The sequence below is a fragment of the Coenobita brevimanus genome, chromosome 14, assembly GCF_032717465.1.
Source record: "Coenobita brevimanus isolate Jiangsu-jjx chromosome 14, ASM3271746v2, whole genome shotgun sequence".
Taxonomy (NCBI): domain Eukaryota; kingdom Metazoa; phylum Arthropoda; class Malacostraca; order Decapoda; family Coenobitidae; genus Coenobita; species Coenobita brevimanus.
Genome location: NC_136967.1, coordinates 21,093,174 through 21,113,904, shown reverse-complemented (window position 1 = coordinate 21,113,904; position 20,731 = coordinate 21,093,174). Strand labels below are relative to the sequence as shown.

At 42.3% G+C, this 20,731-nt stretch overlaps 1 protein-coding gene across 1 annotated transcript in view; it reads right to left on the bottom strand.

Annotated features, from left to right (window-relative positions):
- The window catches only part of LOC145390093 (uncharacterized), an 85,430-nt gene that overhangs the window by 15,849 nt on the left and 48,850 nt on the right, over positions 1 to 20,731 (bottom strand). Inside the window, exons 4-5 of the mRNA XM_080265159.1 lie at positions 15,436 to 15,733; positions 11,341 to 11,689 (exon numbers count right to left, since the gene is read on the bottom strand). Of these exons, the coding sequence (XP_080121285.1) occupies positions 11,341 to 11,689; positions 15,436 to 15,733 (647 nt within the window). The remainder of the gene's footprint in view (positions 1 to 11,340; positions 11,690 to 15,435; positions 15,734 to 20,731) is intronic.

Sequence of the window (20,731 nt, the reverse complement as noted above, 5' to 3'; positions counted from 1 at the left end):
TAGTCAATCTCATATGACCCCTATGAGGTATGAACGCTTGAGAGAAGGTGTCCGAACATTAACCACACATGTCCAGGTAACTCTCGTACCGCCATTAGCCTACTCGTGCACAATATATGACCACTCTCACAGGCACTTCAGACCGCTAGACCACCAGGTGTACTCCGCACTAACAATTATGGTATTACTATGGAATAATTAAGTCGCCAGTATATAATGGATACGATGAAGATGAGACTGGAAGTTAAATGAGGGAATAACAGATAAAGTATATTAACATTTGTATAAGAAAACTACATGTGAGAGTGTGGGGCCGCATGGGAGGCTTCATAGCAGCTCTTCGTTAGCGACTTATTCAGCATGTATACGCTGAAATATTTTCTAGCATGTTACTGTTGCAAATTATATCAATATTAAAATCGTATTGTATAAAAAAATAAATCGCTTAGAATGAGATGCCACGAAGCCTCCTATGTCACTTGGGATACGGAGCTTATGTGGTATTCCAAGTCGCACAGGAAGTTTCGTGGCATCTCATCCTAAGTGATTTATTTTTCATATTACACCTGAACAAGCTTTTTTGTGCTACTTACATCGTTTTTGTATCGATATTCTCTGCATCATTGACGTACAAAAGGATACCGAGGTGTTAGGTGAGGATCATATCGCTGAGTAAAATATGTTGCAAAGCTTACAATACCACTTGAAGTACAGCCCAAAAGATCGAAAACGAGGTGAAGAGACAGGGTGGCGTGATGCAGGTAGAGTACATGGAGTGGTGGAAAGGCAGGGAGATAAACTGTGATGCAGAGGCCGGGAGGCACTTTGGTCGGAGAAACTCAGGGGGAACTCTGGAATGAGGCGACTGCTAGCGTACTATGGAGACAGAGAGAGAGAGAGAGATGGAGACAGAGAGAGAGAGAGAGAGAGAGAGAGAGGAAAAACTTTTTGGTCCTTCGGGCTGACACCAGTATCTTTTTCTTTTCGTTTCTTGATACTGGCAAGCAATATTCTTTAACTTAAGCGAGATACCTGTAGTGAAAGGGTGAGAAAGTGTCTATAGTTGGCTTGTTTTCATCAGATGGAACTGTACCACTCCCATATTTCGAATGTTATGCCGTGATTGTATGAAACTCTACTAGGTTCGGTTATGAGGTAGGAATGAGTCTCCCTGGTCATTATCAAACAGAGCTTCTGATCTGACTACGCTAGACTATCAACTGAGGTGAAAGGGTTTGGGGATCCTTGTCAGGTTAAAGCAAACGTGTTACAGTAATCTCTTCCGTATAACAATGTAGTAGTTGTTTAATTCTTGCTCCGGCGTAACGATTGTATTCAACTTAACTTCTCCCCGATGATGCATTATTCATTTCATTCTCGATATCTTATGGTAAGGGGATGGGTCTGTTATGATGTGGCAGGGGTAAACCAGTTCTGCTGTCGGGCCCTGCTGTGGATGTCACTGATTGCATTGCGCAGTTGACCCTTGTGCGGTGTGATGCTGTGAGGATCTGTCCGTTCTCCCCTCTGGGGCTAAGATGCGAATAAATGTGTTTGAATGGATGAGTAAATGGAGAGTGAGTCGTCCTGTCTCGGCTACCTCCCTTTCCTTGGGGGAAGCAGCCTAGGTATATATATATATATATATATATATATATATATATATATACCGGTATATATTCTAAGTCTTTTTCGAACTGGAGGGGCCAGACTCGATCTCCATTAACCCCTTCACTTAATGAGTGATCCACTGTACACAATAAAATTGCATGGTATGTCAACGGAATGAAGGGGTTGAGACCAACTCCCCTCGTGGTGTAGAGGCTAACTCCTTCGGTACACGGTCGTCCCCTGTATTTAATTCTTGCCTATGCTCCCAGACGATATTATTCAGATTAGTAAAGATCGTTCCAAATGAACTGGTTTATGAAGAAACTTTTTAACCCTTCCAGTTTGAAAAAATGTATCTTAAGCTGAATGAAATCATGAGACTTTTTTTTTCCATGAAGATTAACTGAAAAATGTGAACATAGTGACCGCTTTTGATTTTTAACTCGTGCTGTTTACAGACACTTTTGTTCAGCATGGGAAATGCTTTTCAAACTGGAGGAGTAGATGTACTCTTCGACGACCTCTCCAGTATTAGGGGATGACTGAAAGTGAAAGAAATATTCAAGACAGAAGCAATAAGAATATAATTAGGAAACATCATTGCACTGAAGGAATTAATTATAATTCTTTTTTACATCCAGCTTAATTACATAATGTTTATCTGTAGCATCATTAATAAGAGGGAAAAACTATATTCAAGATGAAAGCGTTCTGCGTTACGAAGATGGCATTAGCTGTGCGATGGACGCACAGTAGATCAATCCGTTTCATTTCATCAAATTTATGCTTCTTTCAGTGTCTGATTTAGTTATGGAAATCATTACTTTAAGCTCCACTAAAAAGAAAACTCCTCAAAACGAAGAGCATTTAGTATTAATAAGATTATAAAAACTGTGCAATGAACCTACAGACGTTGCTGCTTTTCTATATTATGTTTCTTTCTATGTCTTGCTAAGTTTTCGAAATCTGTACTGCCATCAAACAAAACGAAATATATGTTACAGCGAAAAGCATTAGGTAGAAAATGTGCAACGGAAACAGACCATGAATTTCAGGGATAAACTGGGACTCACTCGTACAAATTATGAAGGATGGATGACTGAAGCTGACTCCCTAATGCTGAACTGTAACCCTCTGGTGGTCACTGGTTTCCCTGAGTTATGTGAGATCCTCTGGCCTTTGGCTACATGAAATATATAACAAAGTTCTAAGTGCTAAATCATAACATAAATGGAAACAGTCTTTACCCTTAGCCGAGCACGTGTGGGTGGGTGGGTGGGTGGGTGTGTTCCCGTTGTTGTTGTTGTTGTTTAGAGATTTCCAGCACCTATAGTGCAGGCCGGGCCATACATTAGCCCGGTCAGTGGGGTTTGGGCTGACGTAAAAAATAGTAAGGGGGAAAACGGGGCCTGGGGATTGCCCAGCATACACGCCCTGTCTCCTGGCTGGCTTTGTGGTGTGTGTGGGTGTGTTCCCGTTCGTTCGTTCGTTGAAAGATTCCCTGCACATATAGTGCAGGCCGAGCCATACATTAGCCCGGTCAGTGGTGTATGGGCTGATTAATAAACAGTAAGTGGGGAGGACAGGACCTGGGGAATGCCCAGCACACACGTTCTCTCTCCTGACTGGCTTTGTGGTGTGTGTCATTTAGCCCAGATAAAAAAGGACTCGGACTGTACATTCAACGGTTGCGTGTCGTTGTGTGGGAGAATATTTGTTGGATGTTTTCCTTATTAGTCACGCGCATTAACATTTATGCTACTGCCCGTTGCTCTGGGTTGAATAAAACTTTTAGATGTTAGCTGATGTAATGTATAAAGTTTGTAAGTCATGGCCAAGAGGTGAAGGTGCCGAAAGGAATGATGATGATGATGATGATGATGATGATGATGATGATGATGATGATGATGATGATGATGATGATGATGATGATGATGATGATGATGATGATGATGATGATGATGATGATGATGATGATGATGATGATGATGATGATGATGATGATGATGATAATAATAATAATAATAATAATAATAATAATAATAATAATAATAATAATAATAATAATTCTTGCACAAAGTCTGACACAAGAAAATATTGGCTTTATTCCCCTTGACCAAACCCCAGTTACTTTCAGTCCTTCAGTACGAGGGGCCTCTACAAAGTTGAAAAAAAATCTTGATGGTTGCATGAATGACATTATGGGATTCTGTTAGTGAAATGGTTAGCGGGTAATGCACCTGAGTTTTCACAACGAGGGATTTCAATTGCGCCTTTTCTAACAGCGTAGCGGAGTCAAGTATCAAAATTCAAAGGCAAAATATTACTGAAAGATTGAATAACTATTGCTTCGTAGCTACTCACAACAAGGGTCTCTGCCAAGCTTCATGATCTCGCCTGGTTGCAGGGAGGATGACATATAGAAGCAGTCTCCGTAGTGAAGGGATTAAACACATGGATGCAATGTCATGGACGCAGCCCCAGGGAAGGAGGAAAATATGCTGCTCAGAAATGATGGAGTAGGGGTGAGAGGCAGAGTGGGTGGGAGAGATTGTGTAAGTGTGCGAGAAAAAGCCATGAGAGGGAATCGAGTGTGCAACAGCGAGTGAGGGAGTAATAATGATAGGACAGTGAGAAAGTGGGTGTGAAAGACTGAGTGATGAGAGAGATTAAGGCAGTATGTGAGAAAATGTGGAAGGGAAAATGTGGGTGTGTTAAAGTGAGCGAGTGGTATTGGGAAGACAGTGACAGGGAGTAGGTGGGAGAGAATGAGTAAATGTAAGAGAAAAAATTGTGAGAGGGAGAAAGGGAATGTGCAATAGTGAGCGTGCAATATTGTGAGTGTGAGGACGGACAGTGAGAGGGAGAGTGGGCGTGAGAGGTTGAGTGAGTGTGAGAGAAAAGTGAAAGGGAAAGAATGAGTGTGCAAGAAGAGACAGTGATAGTTTGAGGCTTGCTAGAGTGAATTTCCGAGACTGTCAGGGTGAGACAAGTAAGAGTGTAGAGGATGAAGGATAAGAGTATATGTGTAATACCGTGGATGAGTGCGGGGAAGAAGAGCAAAGAGAGGAGTGGAGTGTCCCAGAGTGATTCTGTGAGTCTGTGGCAGAAAAGTAAGAGGGACAGTGCTAGTGTAAAAGGGCGAGTATGTGATGTGACACTGTACGTGAATGTGAGGAAGGAAAACGAGATGGAAAGTTTAATATTTAAGTCTGAATCTGTGAAACTGTAGCGTCGGAAGAACAGTATGAATGTGCAAGAGTGAGAAATTGTGAGTATGTGAGAGGAAAGTGAGAAATGGAGAGTATGACAGTGCATGAGTGAGTGTGCAATATTCCCAGTGAGCATGAGAAACGACAGCAAACGGGAAAGTTGGGTATCCTATAGAGTCTGTTTGTAAGAGATGGGACAGAGGGAGAAGATGGATGTAGGATGGAGTAGGCTATTTCTGATAATGAGAGTGAATGCTTTGGGTATCCTGGATTGAGTTTAAGAGACTTCGAGAGTGAATGAGAAAAGTGTGTAAGGAAAACCAGGACGTGTGCTAGTGTATGAATTTGTGTGTGACGAAGACAAGGACATGTAATGATGTGTGAACTAGTGAGTGAGAGAAGTAAGCGCGACGATGGGTAGGATGTGTGAGCTAAAATTTAAAACTGTAAACGATTGTGAGGCAACAGTACGAGTGAATGAAGGTCGAAGCCGTGTGTGAAAGGTCAAACGTGCCTGACTAAAGGTACTGACGACCATACTCCATGAAGAGACGAATCACAGTAATCTTCCGAGAGAAAGTGTATGAAACTGGATATATGTACGTGTATGAGAGACTGAATTTGTGAGTTAGAAAGTTAATGGAAGAATGTTTTTGAACAGTTGCGAACGTCCAAGTCAGGCAAGTGACAAATGTAGAAAGAGGCAAAGCTGCAAGACCCCTCCCCCCGAAGTCCGAGGATGTCATTTTCCTCTTATTCTAACTTCTCCCAGAGGAATTTATTAATTTCCCTTCACTCCGAGTACATATATTTTGGTTTATTCTTGTTACTTGCAGATAATGTTATCAGCTTTAGCGAGACCTCTTGCAGTGAAGAGGTAAAATATTCTGTTTTATGTCCAACCTAAGCAAAAGTTTCACAGCCCATTCCCTGAGGCCCAGCAGTCTTCCTATGTACTATACATCTCCTCAAGCCACTTTGGCCCGAACACCTATCGTCCATACTTAATACGAGTACATGCTAGGGCCCGAACACCTACCGTCCATACTGAATGCATGCTAGGGTCCAAACACCTGCCGTCCATATTGAATACATGCTAGAGCTGTCTCATACAAGACTGATGTATTGGTATTAGAGGGTGTAGTTTTATGGCATGTCCCAGGGTCTTATGGTACATCAAGAAAGTCTGCTTTAACGAAATTCAATTCCTTAAACTGTACCTTGCCTTAAATAGGATTTGAATTAGGGTCCATGAGGGCTACAGGACACCACTCTACCGCCTCGGCCACAGCCTACTCCTTCCAGTTTGAACATTTCCGTTAAAGCTGAAAAAGTTGTTTAGCGACCGTAAGAACGATATGCAAAACACATCATTGGACTGAAGTGGTTAAGATTAGTCCTCTAGTGGTGTAGGGGTTGATGAAGGCTATATCTATACCCTCCAGATCGAAATGTCTCTCCTAATATAACAAAATACCTTGGTTGCAGTTAGCAGGCGACAATTGAAGGGTCCTACCATCGGCTGAATGTTGTCGCCTAACACGGGATATTTTTAGATGCGGGTGAGTCTTGGAGTAGCCCATTCAGTCAATCATACCCCAAGGCTTTACAAACACAAGATATATCACTCTCGTATACTTCAACGACACTCCATACTACGATGTTCATGATACCGCAACTATTTAGTGCTTTTGTACTTGGTAGCCTTTTCTCCTCATAGTGTTTCTTACTGTTAAATGAAATCGTTAGCATTTAATATGCACAAAAAAAATAAAAGTTCCACCATCGGAATTTATTTGGTAAACTATTTCTTCACTCATCAATATCATGCTCCTGTACTAGCTCGCAGCTGGATAAAATCGTCTGCCCTTCTTGATTAGAACACCAGCACTGTTATAATCAGGAAAAGGTTAACACTGACAGTATTAAAACTTGGGATAATATGTCTACCTCACGGCTGTATAAAATACTTTGGTGTTAGCTAGAATGCAACGCTAGGGAAGAGGCGGCCACGAGACAGTTTACTCGGCCTGCACTCCTCAGGTAATAAGCAGCACTGCCCTCATCAAAAGAGTCTGTTGCGTGATAACCAAATGACTGGGACAAAACGGTGAGTGTGGCATGGAAGAGGATGGCAGAATGGTAACCGCTAGCAGGAAGAGCAGAAGGGAGGGGAGAAGGAGGAAGAAAAAGGGGAAGAGAAGAAAGAGGAAGAAAAAGGGGAAGAGAAGAAGTAGGAAGAGGAGGACGAGATGGAGGGAAAAAGTAGCTTTAGGGCAGGGATACAGCAGGAGGAGAAGGAGCAGGAAGGAGAATGGAAAAAGATTAAGGCAGTACAAGAGGAAAAGGAAGTGCAAGGAAAAAAAGGAGGAGGAGGAGGAGGAGGAGGAGAACAGCGGTAGTTGGACGAAGAATAAAGACGAACAAAATGGGAACGGTGATGAGGAAAAATAGCAGTAGAAAAAAGCACAAAAATAGGAAGAACAGGAAGAGAAAGAACAGGAAGAGAATGAACAGGAAGAGAAAGAACGGGAGGAGGAAGAACAGGAGGAGGATGATCAGGAAGAGGAGCAAGCAGATGAGGAACATGGAAGTTGTTGGAAGAAGAGAAATACAGTGGGAGGATAGGAGGTGCAGGAGGAGAAGGAAGTGGAGGAAGAGAAGGGGAGGCAGGGAGAACAAAGACTACCTGGCTAGATACTGACACAAGTGAATTACAGGACACTTCGTTACTGAGTTAGTTTGCTAATTGATGGGTGGCAGGCTAGGTGTGCTGTGGTCCCGAGCGGAAGGCAGTAGTGCGGAAGGGAGTGGAAGAAATAGGGAAAGAATGAGTGAAATGTGAAGAAAGAAACATGGGGGGGGGGCAGTTGGACGGGAATGGAAGGAAGAAAGGGAAGGAAATGTTAAAGCAGAAGGGAAAATGGAAGGGAAAAGACAAAGGGGAGAGGAAGGAAGACTGGAAGGCGAAAAGGCAGAGGGAGGTAGCTTTGTGGTATGCAGGAGAATGTGCTGGTTCATCTACGAAGACATGTGAGAAAGAGAGGGCAATGAAGAGGAAGAGAGGAGCTTAAATCTGCACACTGTACTATGTAGAATAAAAGCCAGTGGTTTAGGTACACTGCACCTGTCTCTGCAAAAGATTATTTTTTAGTTGGACAACGGAGGTACACAATATGACTTAAAATAATCCAGTTGTGAATTTCATTTCTTGCAAGAATTTCAGATTTGCACAAAAGCCTCCTAGCAAAGACATGAAAATGCTCATGGAGGGACAGGGACAGGGAGAGGGATAGTGAGAAGGAGAGAAAGAGAGAAGGGAGAGGGGGAGAGGAGACGGGCCAGAGAGAGAGGGCGAGGGTGGTGAGGAAATTAGAAAAGTACAGGAAGGAAAAAACAAAAACGAAGAAGAGCAAGCAGGAAAAATGAAGAAGAAACGAAGAGACGGAAATGGAATGGAAGAGGAGCAGAGGAAGGGGAGAGGGAGAATATAACATACGGAAGAAACCCAAAGAGAGATGATTAACTGAGAGGCAAATGGAAGAGAAACGCCGAACAGGGGGAAAACTGAGAGGGGAGGAGACAGGAGACGACTACAACAATCCTAAATATATTAAGATAACTTAATTCTGTTATTTTCCTGCCATCTCCAGAAGCCTTTTATTCAGCTCAAGAGACATTCATCCCATTTTTAGTTTGGAATGGATGTAATAATGATGGTGATGATGGTGATACTTTTCCAAATGAGGAAGCTGCACAGAGCTTTCGTCAGCTCTTCGAGGAATGATCCTTCTGAATGCTGGAAGGATAACAGAGATATCCAATTTATGAGGAATAGAAAAAGCATAAATCAAATAAGCAGTCAGACGAAGAGTATCTGTGGAAAGAGTGAGAAAGCACCAAGTATGAGTAATCATTCAAGATGCAGAGTTGGGTAGAGGACGGAAAACAAGCCAAATGCGAGACATGGCAATTGACATGAGAAAGGAAAACAAAGCTGTGAGACTACTTCAAAAAAGGGAGAACTAAAGGATTATACAAACACATCTGAATATATTTTTAAAACAGAGGACAATAAAGCATCAAAGATAATTTTAGACCAACAAAGAGGAAATAACGAAAGAAAACGTGAGGAGAGGAGGAACAGTTATGAAAGACGCGCATCAAATACAGTATAACGAATGTATGTCTGATGAGATAAAGAAGTGGATGAAAGAACAGCAATGTAATTCTGCAAGCTAGCTAACAACTACAAGCACTTTTGAAAGAACCATTAGGCAGCGTACTGTAGTTCCTGACAATTAAGTGTAGTATGAAAATGAGGGTCCGCACAGAGCATAAAAGATGTTGCTACTTCTGACTATCGCTGTGCATGAATCACTAACTTGTGAGAGATGGGAAATTAATAAAGTTTCAGGCGGACGTGATGCTAAGTGTTGTTCGTACTGTTCTTCCTTTTCAACACTTTGTAGGAGGTAGCTTAATACATGTCAAAGATTAACATTTTTGAAAATAACAAGTTAAGGTAATAGTGGTTGACGATTATCTGCATGAGGTTAGTGCTGACTAATAACCGACTTTCGTCAGTGCCCACTTCAGCTGAGAGTCTAGTCATTCAAAATGATAGATGTCAAACAGCAAGATCTTAAAATGATAACCGTTTGGATATCTGTGACATCTGACCAAGCAAAGGGCTTTGATAGCGATCAGCTGTATCCGTCCTCCTCGCTTCCTATTTTTCCCATCCGTCATATCTCTATTCATTACTCTTCTTTCTACTTCCGGTGGCTCTACACTGATTGACAATCCTCGCTTCCTATTTTTCCCATCCGTCATATCTCTATTTATTACTCTTCTTTCTACTTCAGGTGGCTCTACACTGATTGACAATACGAATGGTTTCCTGTAACTCAGGAATCCATTTACAACGCTGGGTAGTAACCATATTGCCAAATAACAGGGTGACGTCGAGCCTACTATAGTGCCCCTGTTAACTGGGTAGAGACGCAAATGCGGCGTCCGCCCAGGAATCAGACTTCCACACTAATCCCTGCGCCTCGCTGTGGTCGAAACGCTGTTAGTCGCATGGGAACATCGGTTCACTGCACGGGACGGTCCTGTAGGGACAGTTGATTGCCTGCGATTGATGACTCTGCTCGATCAGACAGACTGGAGTAGCACAATAACAACAACAACTAAACTCGGCAATGTTGGCCATGTTGGATTAGTGTTACAGCGTGATGCTGACCAGAGCAGGGTTTGTAATGGTGTCACTGGTGTGGGTGTATCTGGAGTGTAAAGTGTTGTTTTGCTGTTATTTAGGGTGCATGTGCAAGGGCTTGGCTACACGATCAGTGGGCAACAGAGGTGTTGGTGTAAGCTAATGGGAAAATGCATGGAAAATAATCGCGCAGACCTGATGACCTGAGGCAACGTCCCCACTGTTCATTCACTGTTTACAGAGCGTGTGCAACAATGCTTTCAAGTGTGTATATCGTGCTGGGACACCTATGATGCCCACTGATCGTGTGGACGCAATCTACCGTGGTGTGTGTGTGTGTGTGTGTGTGTGTGTGTGTGTGTGTGTGTGTGTGTGTGTGTGTGTGTGTGTGTGTGTGTGTGTGTGTGTGTGTGTGTGTGTGTGTGTGTGTGTGTGTGTGTGTGCGCGCGCGCGCACTGTGTTATGGTCTAAGACTAGGAATGTGTCGCGGGGTGTGAAGTGTAATATGTTGTTATATGTTGTACTGTAGGTCTGGGATGTCTGTAGCAGGAAGCATAGCGCCACTATGGTGCAGGTGAGGATCTGTGAGTAGGTCGATTGTCAGGTGTTACTGTGGTGCAGGGGAAGGTGATTGTGTAGTGCTGTGTCGGTATAAACAGAGATATATATGTACTATAGGACGTTGTGTGTTGTTATGGTGTAAGTGATGAAGAATGTGTAGATTAGGGTGCGTAATGTGATACGATGTACGTGAGAGTGTGATGTGCAAGACGGCGTGCGTAGTGTTGTTACGGTGTAGGTGGGGGTGCACATGCAGGACAGGGTGCGGAGTGTTGTGGTAAATATGAAGGTACAGGCTATAAGGCTATAATGTTGCGTGGGGTGTGAAGGGTTGCAGAAGGTACTCTGTGATGTTTAATGTACGGTGTGAGGTGTTCTTATAGTTGTGGGGAAAGTTAGTGTATACTAGGTGTAGTGTTGGTGAGACTGTGACGTGCAGTGAGGGACGTGTTGGCTAGTCTCACTGTGGGGTAAACGAAAGAGTGACCTGCACTGTAGCTGTGATACAGTTAAGGGTTATTACGAAAGCGTAATCCTTTGGCTAGAAATGTTGTGGACTTCATTGTGTGTGTGGGGGGGGGGCGCGAGTACTTGCATGCTACCGCATGACACACCCTTACCAACCCTAACATTTGGCAGCTCCTGCGACTGTGTACTGAACCTGCTGAGCACTGGCCGCCACGGGAGCTGGCGGGACGTGGGGAGTGTGGTGTGGAGTGGTGTGGCGGGACTCACTCTGGCGTGTCGAAGGAGTAGTGGCGGTGGTCGTCGTCGTGGATGCCGTAGCTGTGGTCCAGAGCCAGTTTGGCCTTGTCCAGGATGGAAAGCACCCGACGCTTAGCAGGTGGAGGGGGCACGGGGGGTGGCAGGGCAGCTGGCAGTTTCCTGACCAGCGGTGGCAGACCTCGGGCGGCGTGGGCGGGCAGGAGGCGTGGGTGGGGTGGCGGGGCCCGTCCACGGAGGCCTGGGGGAAGAGGAGGACCAGGGGGAGCAGGGCCAACCACACTGCCGCGACAGTCTGGACCATCGGGGGGCAACAACTCTGTGGAGGAAGCAACGTTGAGAGAGGCCGCCAGAACATTGACTGAACAACACCAGTGGGGGTATACCATTACCATCACAATGAGAACATTATACTCAGGCTATTTCAGCCTACTCTGATTATGTCATCTCTCCATCTCGAATGTTAATTTGTAAAAACAGCTTAACACAAGAACATGATTCTAATTGCAAAGAAGATCTGATAAAATTTTGTAAAACTGTGATAGTTTTTATTTTGCTAGAGTGCTGGCAATAACATGTAAAACTGTTATTGTTTTATTATATATATTGTACAGTATATGTGTGTGTGTGGGGGGGGGGAAAGGATAGAGCCCGGATTCCGAGGGCTTGAATGATGACAGAATGGAAACGTGGACCATTGGATTGGGCAAACTTGGGTCGTGTGGACGTTGCTACTCATCACCCTGCCATAGGGTGGGAAATGGGGCCAAGATGATGATGATGATGGTAGTGTTTGTGTGTGTGTGTGTGTGTGTGTGTGTGTGTGTGTGTGTGTGTGTGTGTGTGTGTGTGTGTGTGTGTGTGTGTGTGTGTGTGTGTGTGTGTGTGTGTGTGTGTGTGTGTGTGTGTGAAAACCTGCAGTATGACGAAAACCTCAGTCAAGTCCGGGTGGACAAATTACATCTCTTTTAATACTGAAATGATCATATATCAAGATTTAAGAGAACTATTGGCGAATACCAGCACTTATTAGCAGAAACAGTATTTCTGCTATCGCTTTAGTTGCCATGATCAGCTTGCATGATCATCTTAGGTATGTTAATAATGGTACCGCCAGAAGATTTTACACAGTTCAGGGAATTTCCTTTAGGCTACGGTTTCATGAATTCCATAGTAAAATAATATGTAAAGCCTATTTATACGATATAAAATGCAATAATGTCTCTACAGTTTTACTGTATTACTTAGGTACATTAGCTTCTAAAAAATTATGTGTGGCATAAAGACACTTTCGGGTCTACATCACAAACATTTTAATGCTCGAATCTGCAATTGAAACATTTTTATTCTAGGTTCCTTGCAGTCCTGGAAGAATTGATGCAATATTGTTGTATATATATATACTGACACTAAAACTACCCATCGTCTAACAGAGCGAATTAGACATCTTACTGAAGTGCACATCAAGCATTTGGTAAAGAGATGAAAGTTCTGAAAAAAAAAAAAGTTCATTATTAAATTGCTGCTAGGAAAGAAGTCATTACGGACAAAACGGGAAAAAAAAAAAAAAAAAAAAAGGGGGCTAATTCAAGATCCACTCATTTTGAGATGTCTGGATAGATCGCGCTTTAAAGACTGGAGGTCATAGGCAGAAGGAAATACAGACAGCGGAAGATAGCTCCAGAGATGCCCCGCTACATACATATAGGACTGGGAGTATCGGTTAACTCTTGCATTTACAGTTATGGAGGGCTTAACACATTGTAATTTTTGCAGTCAACGAATATATTCACCTACAAGAAATACGTCTTTTACCCACGCATGGTAATCTCTCCTGAAGTACTGTATGACAGCTGCTGTTGAGACATACTCTTTGCAGCGCATATTCCATAGCATTTTATTATCCCTAGGCATACTGCACCTTGATATTTTCTTGTATATTGCCTAAATCCTTATGATTTTAATTTTATCCTGACATACACAGAGGTAACTGATAGAAAAGGGTGTGTTGAGGAAGTTTCTACGATAATGAGAGCAGGTCTAAGTGTTGCCGCAATGGTGCTTTCAAACTACGAACAGAACACTACATAATGATTAATACTCTCCGAGTATATCGATACAGGATCAAAATCAGACTTATAAATGGGAATGAATATCTAAATCACTGTAATGACACTGATATCAGTGAGGTGTACAGAACCTGAAATCGGGGACTAATGGCCATGTTCACAAAACTGAGGTGATTAAAGTGCAGGCAGCCACCCAAGTTCCTGACAGTTATTCATGAAACTCATGATGATAGGATAATTTGCCTGGATTTTCTTACTGGCTGCTGAATGTGGTTTGCAGTGTGGCGTGTATGCTGATCACAACTAATGCTCACCAATATTTCATGAAAGACCATCGGACATTGAGGGTTTGCATACACCTTCGTCTTCTCAGTACTAAGAATATGACCGTAAAACCCACTGCTAAAAAAAAAAAAAAAAAAAAAAAACTTGTTCTCGTTGATATAGGACAATTCATAGCACTTTCCTCTGCAGCTTAATTTGCCTGCTGCGCTTGCATATGGTCTAGAATGTTCTATATTGCTTTTTAACATCGACATAATTTGGATCGGCAATAAATACGAGGAAACTGAAATATTAAAGCCAGTCAGAATACAGCCCAGTGGTAGATTCGTGCCTCAAAAATAAACTGCCAACCCAATGGCAAGAAGAGCTTTAACTCCACCCGTTCATAGATGGTTACAGGTAATTCGACAGCAGCATTCCTTGATACAGATCACTATATTACTAATGTCCACTTTAAAATTTGTTTACTACTGCCAATACTGTGCTCACTTACTACATACAAATTCTTCATTTTCCCTTTCTGATCCGCGTTCATGTGTATTCTACGGTAAGGCCGCGTGGAAAAAAATACGTACGTTAACTCAGGGCCTTTTTTAGATGCTTTTAAAAGTATTATGAATATTCCGAAATATACCGCAACAGCTTCTCACATAGTAGAAGGGTCGGGAACACTTCCTGTAAATAGCCGTAATGAACCTAATGCCCTTTTTTTTTTTTTTTTTAAATACGTCATTGACTAAATTTTCCCCCCGTGAACTCCCCTTTAACCCGTCCCCACCCCGCTTAACGACCCTGACCATAAAGGCGGCGATCATGGGCTCGGCACCGCATAAAAGCAACCTTAGAGCCTTGTGGTGGTGGCCCGGGAGGAGAGTGTGGACGAAATGGAGGGGGGGGATAAAGAGGAGGGCAAAGAAGGGAGAGAGGCGCAGAGTAATAAGAGCACAGAGATGGGAGTATAGAGTTAAGAAATGAGGGGGGCAGACGGGGGCTGGGGCATAATGGGGATACAGAAAGGGCGTAGAGGGGGAAAGGGACAACGAGGGAGGTGGGGATACAGAGGGATACAGAGGGAGCAAACAAGAGGGACACAGAGATTGGAAGAGTAAGGAGGGGGGGGGGACAAAGATGAGAAATGAAAGAGGGGCACTGGGGTTGGAAGCACATGTAGGAAGCACAAAGATGACACAAAACGGGAGGGAGGGGGCACAGAATAATGCCTAGAAGGTACATAGGCGGTAACAGAGACGAGGGCACAGAATGAAGAGCGAGGAGAAGGGGCGGGAGGGGGACACAGAGGGAGACCCCACCATCCCAGTAAGTGCTCCGGCGACACTCTCGCCCCTCACTACTTTATTCATGCAGGCTCGGCGAATTCCTCAGATTGTTAGATATCGGTGCGGGGTGAGTCAGAACGCCCGCCGCCTCTCCCTAGAGTTTGTGTTGATGCCACACGAGGACAACCTGGTTGACGCTCATCATACGGTTTGATATGGAGCCCGTGGTAAAAGTTTCATTGAGTTTTGAATGAAAAACTGCATGCTACTTCCCAAGCTGAACACCGCTACAGCAGAAACAGTAAAATATGCACAGCGTCTTAATATAAAAACGCCAACACTGTGGATCAAAAGTTTAAATAAAATCACATACAGTACGGTATATACTTTTATAGTTACCGTGGAGTAGCCCTCTTTTATTTCACAACCATTAACTGGACTTTGGAATACTTTTACCTGCCTGTACATACACTCACCTGGTGGGGTGAGTGACTGAGGTGGACGGTCACCAGCGCCACCTCCGCCACCGCCACCCTCCGCAGCTGCCGCAGCTCCTCCGGCCACCTGTGGGTCACTAATAAGCTCCATCTCCCGGATCTGCTCCTTCCGGATTTCATCATTGTTGTCGGGAACCAGGTAGCGGCGCACCTCGGCCAGGGCGTAGGCGATACGCGCGTGTGCTTCAGCAGGGGCAGCGAAGGCGGTGATCTCCACGTGCAGGTCCTCCAGCAGGTGCACATACTTGGGGTCACCCGAAGCACGCAGCTCCTCCTCCTGCAGCGGGGCAGAGGTACCAGATGTGAATAACACTATACCAACATAATAACATACATTTACAGGGTACTAGATATAAATGTATGGGCTTACGTGTAAAGTGATAAACTATGAAACAGGTTTCTTCGAATGATTTTACACTATGCTTTCAGTACCTGTAGGCTACTATTTGCATTATATACATACAGTACTTTCCTATTAAACTGCATTAATCCACCATATAATAATATCTGTTTGAATGTGTAATTGCTGACCTGTAAAAGAATACTATAATAACTTGGACGTACCTCATCCAGAAAAAGATAAAGTATTAGCTGTGTAATCGGCAATGTTACTGAAGTGCATTAATAACAATATTCACTATGTTTATGGCTGTAGGTGGGGGCCCATCATTCACTCACTTGATGTAGTGCTGTCTACTTCTTCCTTCATGTCTAACTTTTTTTTTTTTGGTCTGTCCTCCTCTCTTCCTGTCACGTTCATTATTTTTCTTTCCACTTCAGGAGGCTTCAAACTGATTGACAGGCCATATGGTTTTCTGTGACTCAAGAAACCATATACAAAGCTGGGAGGTAACCATATAGAGAAATAACGAGGTGACGTGGAGCCTAATATGTTGCCTCTATTAACTGGGTGAAGAGATGGAAACTCGGAGTCCACCGGTCCCAAGTCAGGCGCCATACCATTGAGCTACAGTACCATGCCCCCTATATATTTTCGAAAATCCCTTCCATGATATTTAGTGATGAAGAGTAGGCTACATAAAATCTTCAATAATGTAATCATTGGTTATTCTACCAATTTTGTAAATATGATTTCCTACAATAATCAATGCAGAACAGTCACCAGAAAGCATAAAACGACAAACAGTCCGTTAGCATTCATCACACGTTATTAGAAGCCTCGCTGCATGTTTAATATTAAACACTTATTATTTAGCTATCAAAGAGACTAATGTTTCATCTGGGAAATGCAGAACATAATTTAGCAACTATACGTTATAAAAAAGGGACACTTTATGAAGCTGAAATCATGCGAGGACGAAGCCGCTGACCGAAATCCCAAGTATCGATGTTTCCAGGAAGACAACAAGAAAGCTTGGTGCGGGCGTGTGCATACGATCTTCATAAGATTCCTATAAATATTCTGCAGCCAAACTACTTCATGCTAGTATTATATATAGCAATATATATCTGAAAGTCATATTTGTTTAAAACTACTGTATATCGAAAGACTTGTCTGGGAATGTAAGTAATCGGTTTTAAGCTACGAAGAATATTTTTCCCGAGGTTTAGATGATCAGTTTAATCAGTTTAGTGACTCCCTTCAACTTAATCTTACTGAAGCTTCTTTTCCTCATTTTCTTGAATAAATATTTTCATAAAATTATACTTATGAAAGAAGTGATAGAGGAAACATTTACACACAAGTAGTGTAGTTAACTACATTTTTATTTTTCAAATTATCAGGTGAAGACAGGCAATTTTGAGAGTTTGTGAACGCTCCTATTGCTTGCAAGTGGTTGATGAGTCTGCTCGATAAGACAGACTGGGGTAGCACAACAAAAACAACTATTGTATTTTTTAACAGTGGAATCAGCCAAATTACGACATCAGGGTAGAATATACAAGTATAGTACATGTACAGTACAGTAGAATCTTGCTTATTTTTATTCAATGACCCATGTGCGTAGCGAAGGGGTGGGGGGGCGAAGAAGGCGGCCCCCCCCCCTTGAGGGTCTTGAAATCGTTTGGGGCTGAAAAAAAAAAATCTTTCAAAATAAATAAGTGAATAAATAAATAAATAAATCACAATTAATTAATTAATTTATTTTGAGAGAGAGAGAGAGAGAGAGAGAGAATCGTGGTGAGTCAGCGAGACACTCTATATCAAGAACGGAATGCGTCCACTTCTCTGCTTAAAGCTTTTTTAATTTTTTCACGTTCAGAACTACTTCAGTTCCGTGTCTGCTAAGGAATAATGATGAAAGGTTGTTCGTTCTTCCAGGGCTATATTATACGCGCAAGGTTTCTTTTGCAATTTTTAAGCAATGTGCAGCATGAATCTCACAGAAAAAGAATGATTTTAACTGTAAATTATCAAAGAATAATTAAGTATCAGATAATTTTTCTTTTCACATTTGGGAAAAAAAACAACAACAACAAAACTTTTGGAGTTTTGTTATGTGTTACAGTACAATACGTATGCCAACTGAATATCCTAAGGAGACAAGTTTAAGTAGTTCAGCGTATTCTAAAGAATTACCCTTTAAGTTTAACAGTGTAGGTAGAATTCCTATGCATGGCACATTTATAATTATAGATGATGTATGGACTATGGAAGTGGTTGTGAATATGTTATATGATATTTAAGTCTCCCTCTGTCTGTATTTCCTGCTTCCTATGATCTCCAGTCTTTCTAACGCAGTGTGTCCAGGCATCTCGAAATGAATGGCTCTTGAATTTGGCTCTCTCTTGTATTTGTTTTTCTCTTGAAGGGAACAGTATTGCGGGCTCATTGCCTTTGGTTCCTTCTTCCTCACATTAAAAAAAAAAAAAAAAAAATTGAGATCTGTGAAATATTTAAAAAATTATATTGCTTTCCCGTAGAACACAATAATATGTTTTTGTTAACTCATCACCTTTTATAAGATTAATTTTGACATTTCCAGGCTCCAACTAACTTAGCAAAGATTATTATGATCTCAGAGGTCCTCTAAAATTCCTCCATGGGAGTCTCATGTGCATGGAAACTGCACATGAGGCTCCCAGATCCATTATTGTTTTTTTATTCCATAAAGATAATTAAAAAAGCTTCTTTTTTTTTCAGCCAAAATCATTTTCTTGCTCAATTTTTCGCCATTTTCACTATAATGAGTTACCGTCTAAATAATCCAGTACATACCTTCATAGGTCTCAGAAAGCCCCTAAAAGTACTTAATTTTCAAAAATTTTCCTGGAGAGGCTCACAGCGCTCCCCCCCCCCCCCGATCCCCCAGCTGCAGAGGCACGCTTCGCTCACCTTCCACCACCTTTTCAAGAATTTATAAACATCTTTCTCCCCACCCCTTCCTTGTGATCTTTCTGGCTACGCCCCCGACCTTCACCTAACATATACATACACAAAAAAATAAAGTCCATGTCGTTGCATTATACATACTCCTGGGCGGTGGTCAAGTGGTTAAGAGGTGGTGGTGGTATGGAGGGGCTAGAGCTCGTTTCCAAACTGGGGTAAGAAATAGGGAACAGGTTGATTACTTGAATTTTGTTAAAACAGATCTTCCATAAGACCCATAGACATATCATCACACCAAACCTGAATGAAATATTGCTACTATGTATTCCGTATGGACGGTGGGCATTAGTGCCAAAATGGCGATATGTGAATGTGTGACTCACATAGGAGGACTGTTAGGCCTCAGGGAATGGGCTGTCAAGTCCATGCCCAGAGTCGGATATACATACAAAAATTGCATCCCCCATTCTACCTTACAACACTTCATTGCACAAACATTTCAGTACCCTCACAATCGACTTAGTTAACCAAATTTTTCAATAAATATCCTTCATAAACCTGCCATAAACATCCACCTTTCCGAAACTACTATTATCATTGGAAGAGACATGCATCTTACCTGAATGTGACCCTGCTATCATTCCTCACTAAATCAATATCAATATAAATACCAGACCACATACCACGTGCACTCAGAGATTTCTGGGTTCAGACTGGGAACCGTGTTTACAACCGTTTGTCAGATATTGCTGTGTCTGAGTCTGGACTCCGACCTACGAAAGGATTCTTTGGCCTTTTTACACTTCAGTGAACGTACCCTCATATATTGTGCGCCTTTCGTCCTGATTCAAATATTGCTTATGTATTTAACGTACACTCTGCAGTTGTATGAATACAGAGATTTTAATATTTTCGTACAGTATTATCACGTAAGGTAGTCATAAAATATTGAATACTGGTAATACTACTCACTTTTTTGTTACATACATGAACATACATAATGGGCTGCTTAGATTTACATTAGTATCTGTTTCTATCTATCTATCGATCTATATCGAAATATCTATCTATAGATTTCTCAAAGGCTTCTTCCGAAGGTGAAACTCTCTCAGTCGCTGGCCACGGAGTATGATCTACCTTTGTCGCTGGTAACGATGTTGGTATGTGCAGATTCAGTCATGTGTGGTACAGCCTCAAGGTATCTCCGGTGGGATGCTGGCATGAGCAGCGAGGTTGATATTCACAGATGCTAGTTCCTCCTGTCTCACCATGGTTACTTGGCCCTCTAATTCCTCCATGGTTACTAGTTCCTCCAATCCCACCACAGTTACTAGTTCCTCCAAGCCCTCCACTGTTGTTAGTTCCTCAAACTCCCCCACGATTACTGAAGTTACTAATTTTTCTCACCACCGTTACTAGTTCCTCCAGTTCCTCCATGGTTAATAGCTCCTCTATTCCCATCACAGCTACTATTCTCTTTTTACTCTAACTTAACCTAAAATTGGCAACTCCCTCTCTTGAATGCTCGCTTGTAATAATAAATGAACATTAGAATATAGTGTTAATCACAAAGAGATGCAGAAGAAGCGATTAGACCCTTGGCAATATCGTTGTCTGACACTGAGGTTGGTGAAATATGTCGAAAATGGACAAAAATGTGGGCCAATTTAAGATGAGAAGCATAGTTCCTCGAAATCTTTCACACATTCGAGTTACTCCTGTTCCTCCATATTTACTAGTTCCTCCAGTTCCTCCATGATTAGCAGTTTTCTATTCACACCGCGGTTACTAGTTCATCCATTTCCTGCACGGTTGCCAGTTCCTCCAACATCCCCACAGTTGCAGTAGTCCTACTACCTGAAGTTGGCCCAGTGGTTTGAAAGTTTTTTTTTTTTTTTTTTTTTTTTTTTTTTTTTTGCCACGTATTGTAATATCTAGAAATAAAGACAATATGGCTCTATATATCCTTGCTATAGTATTTCA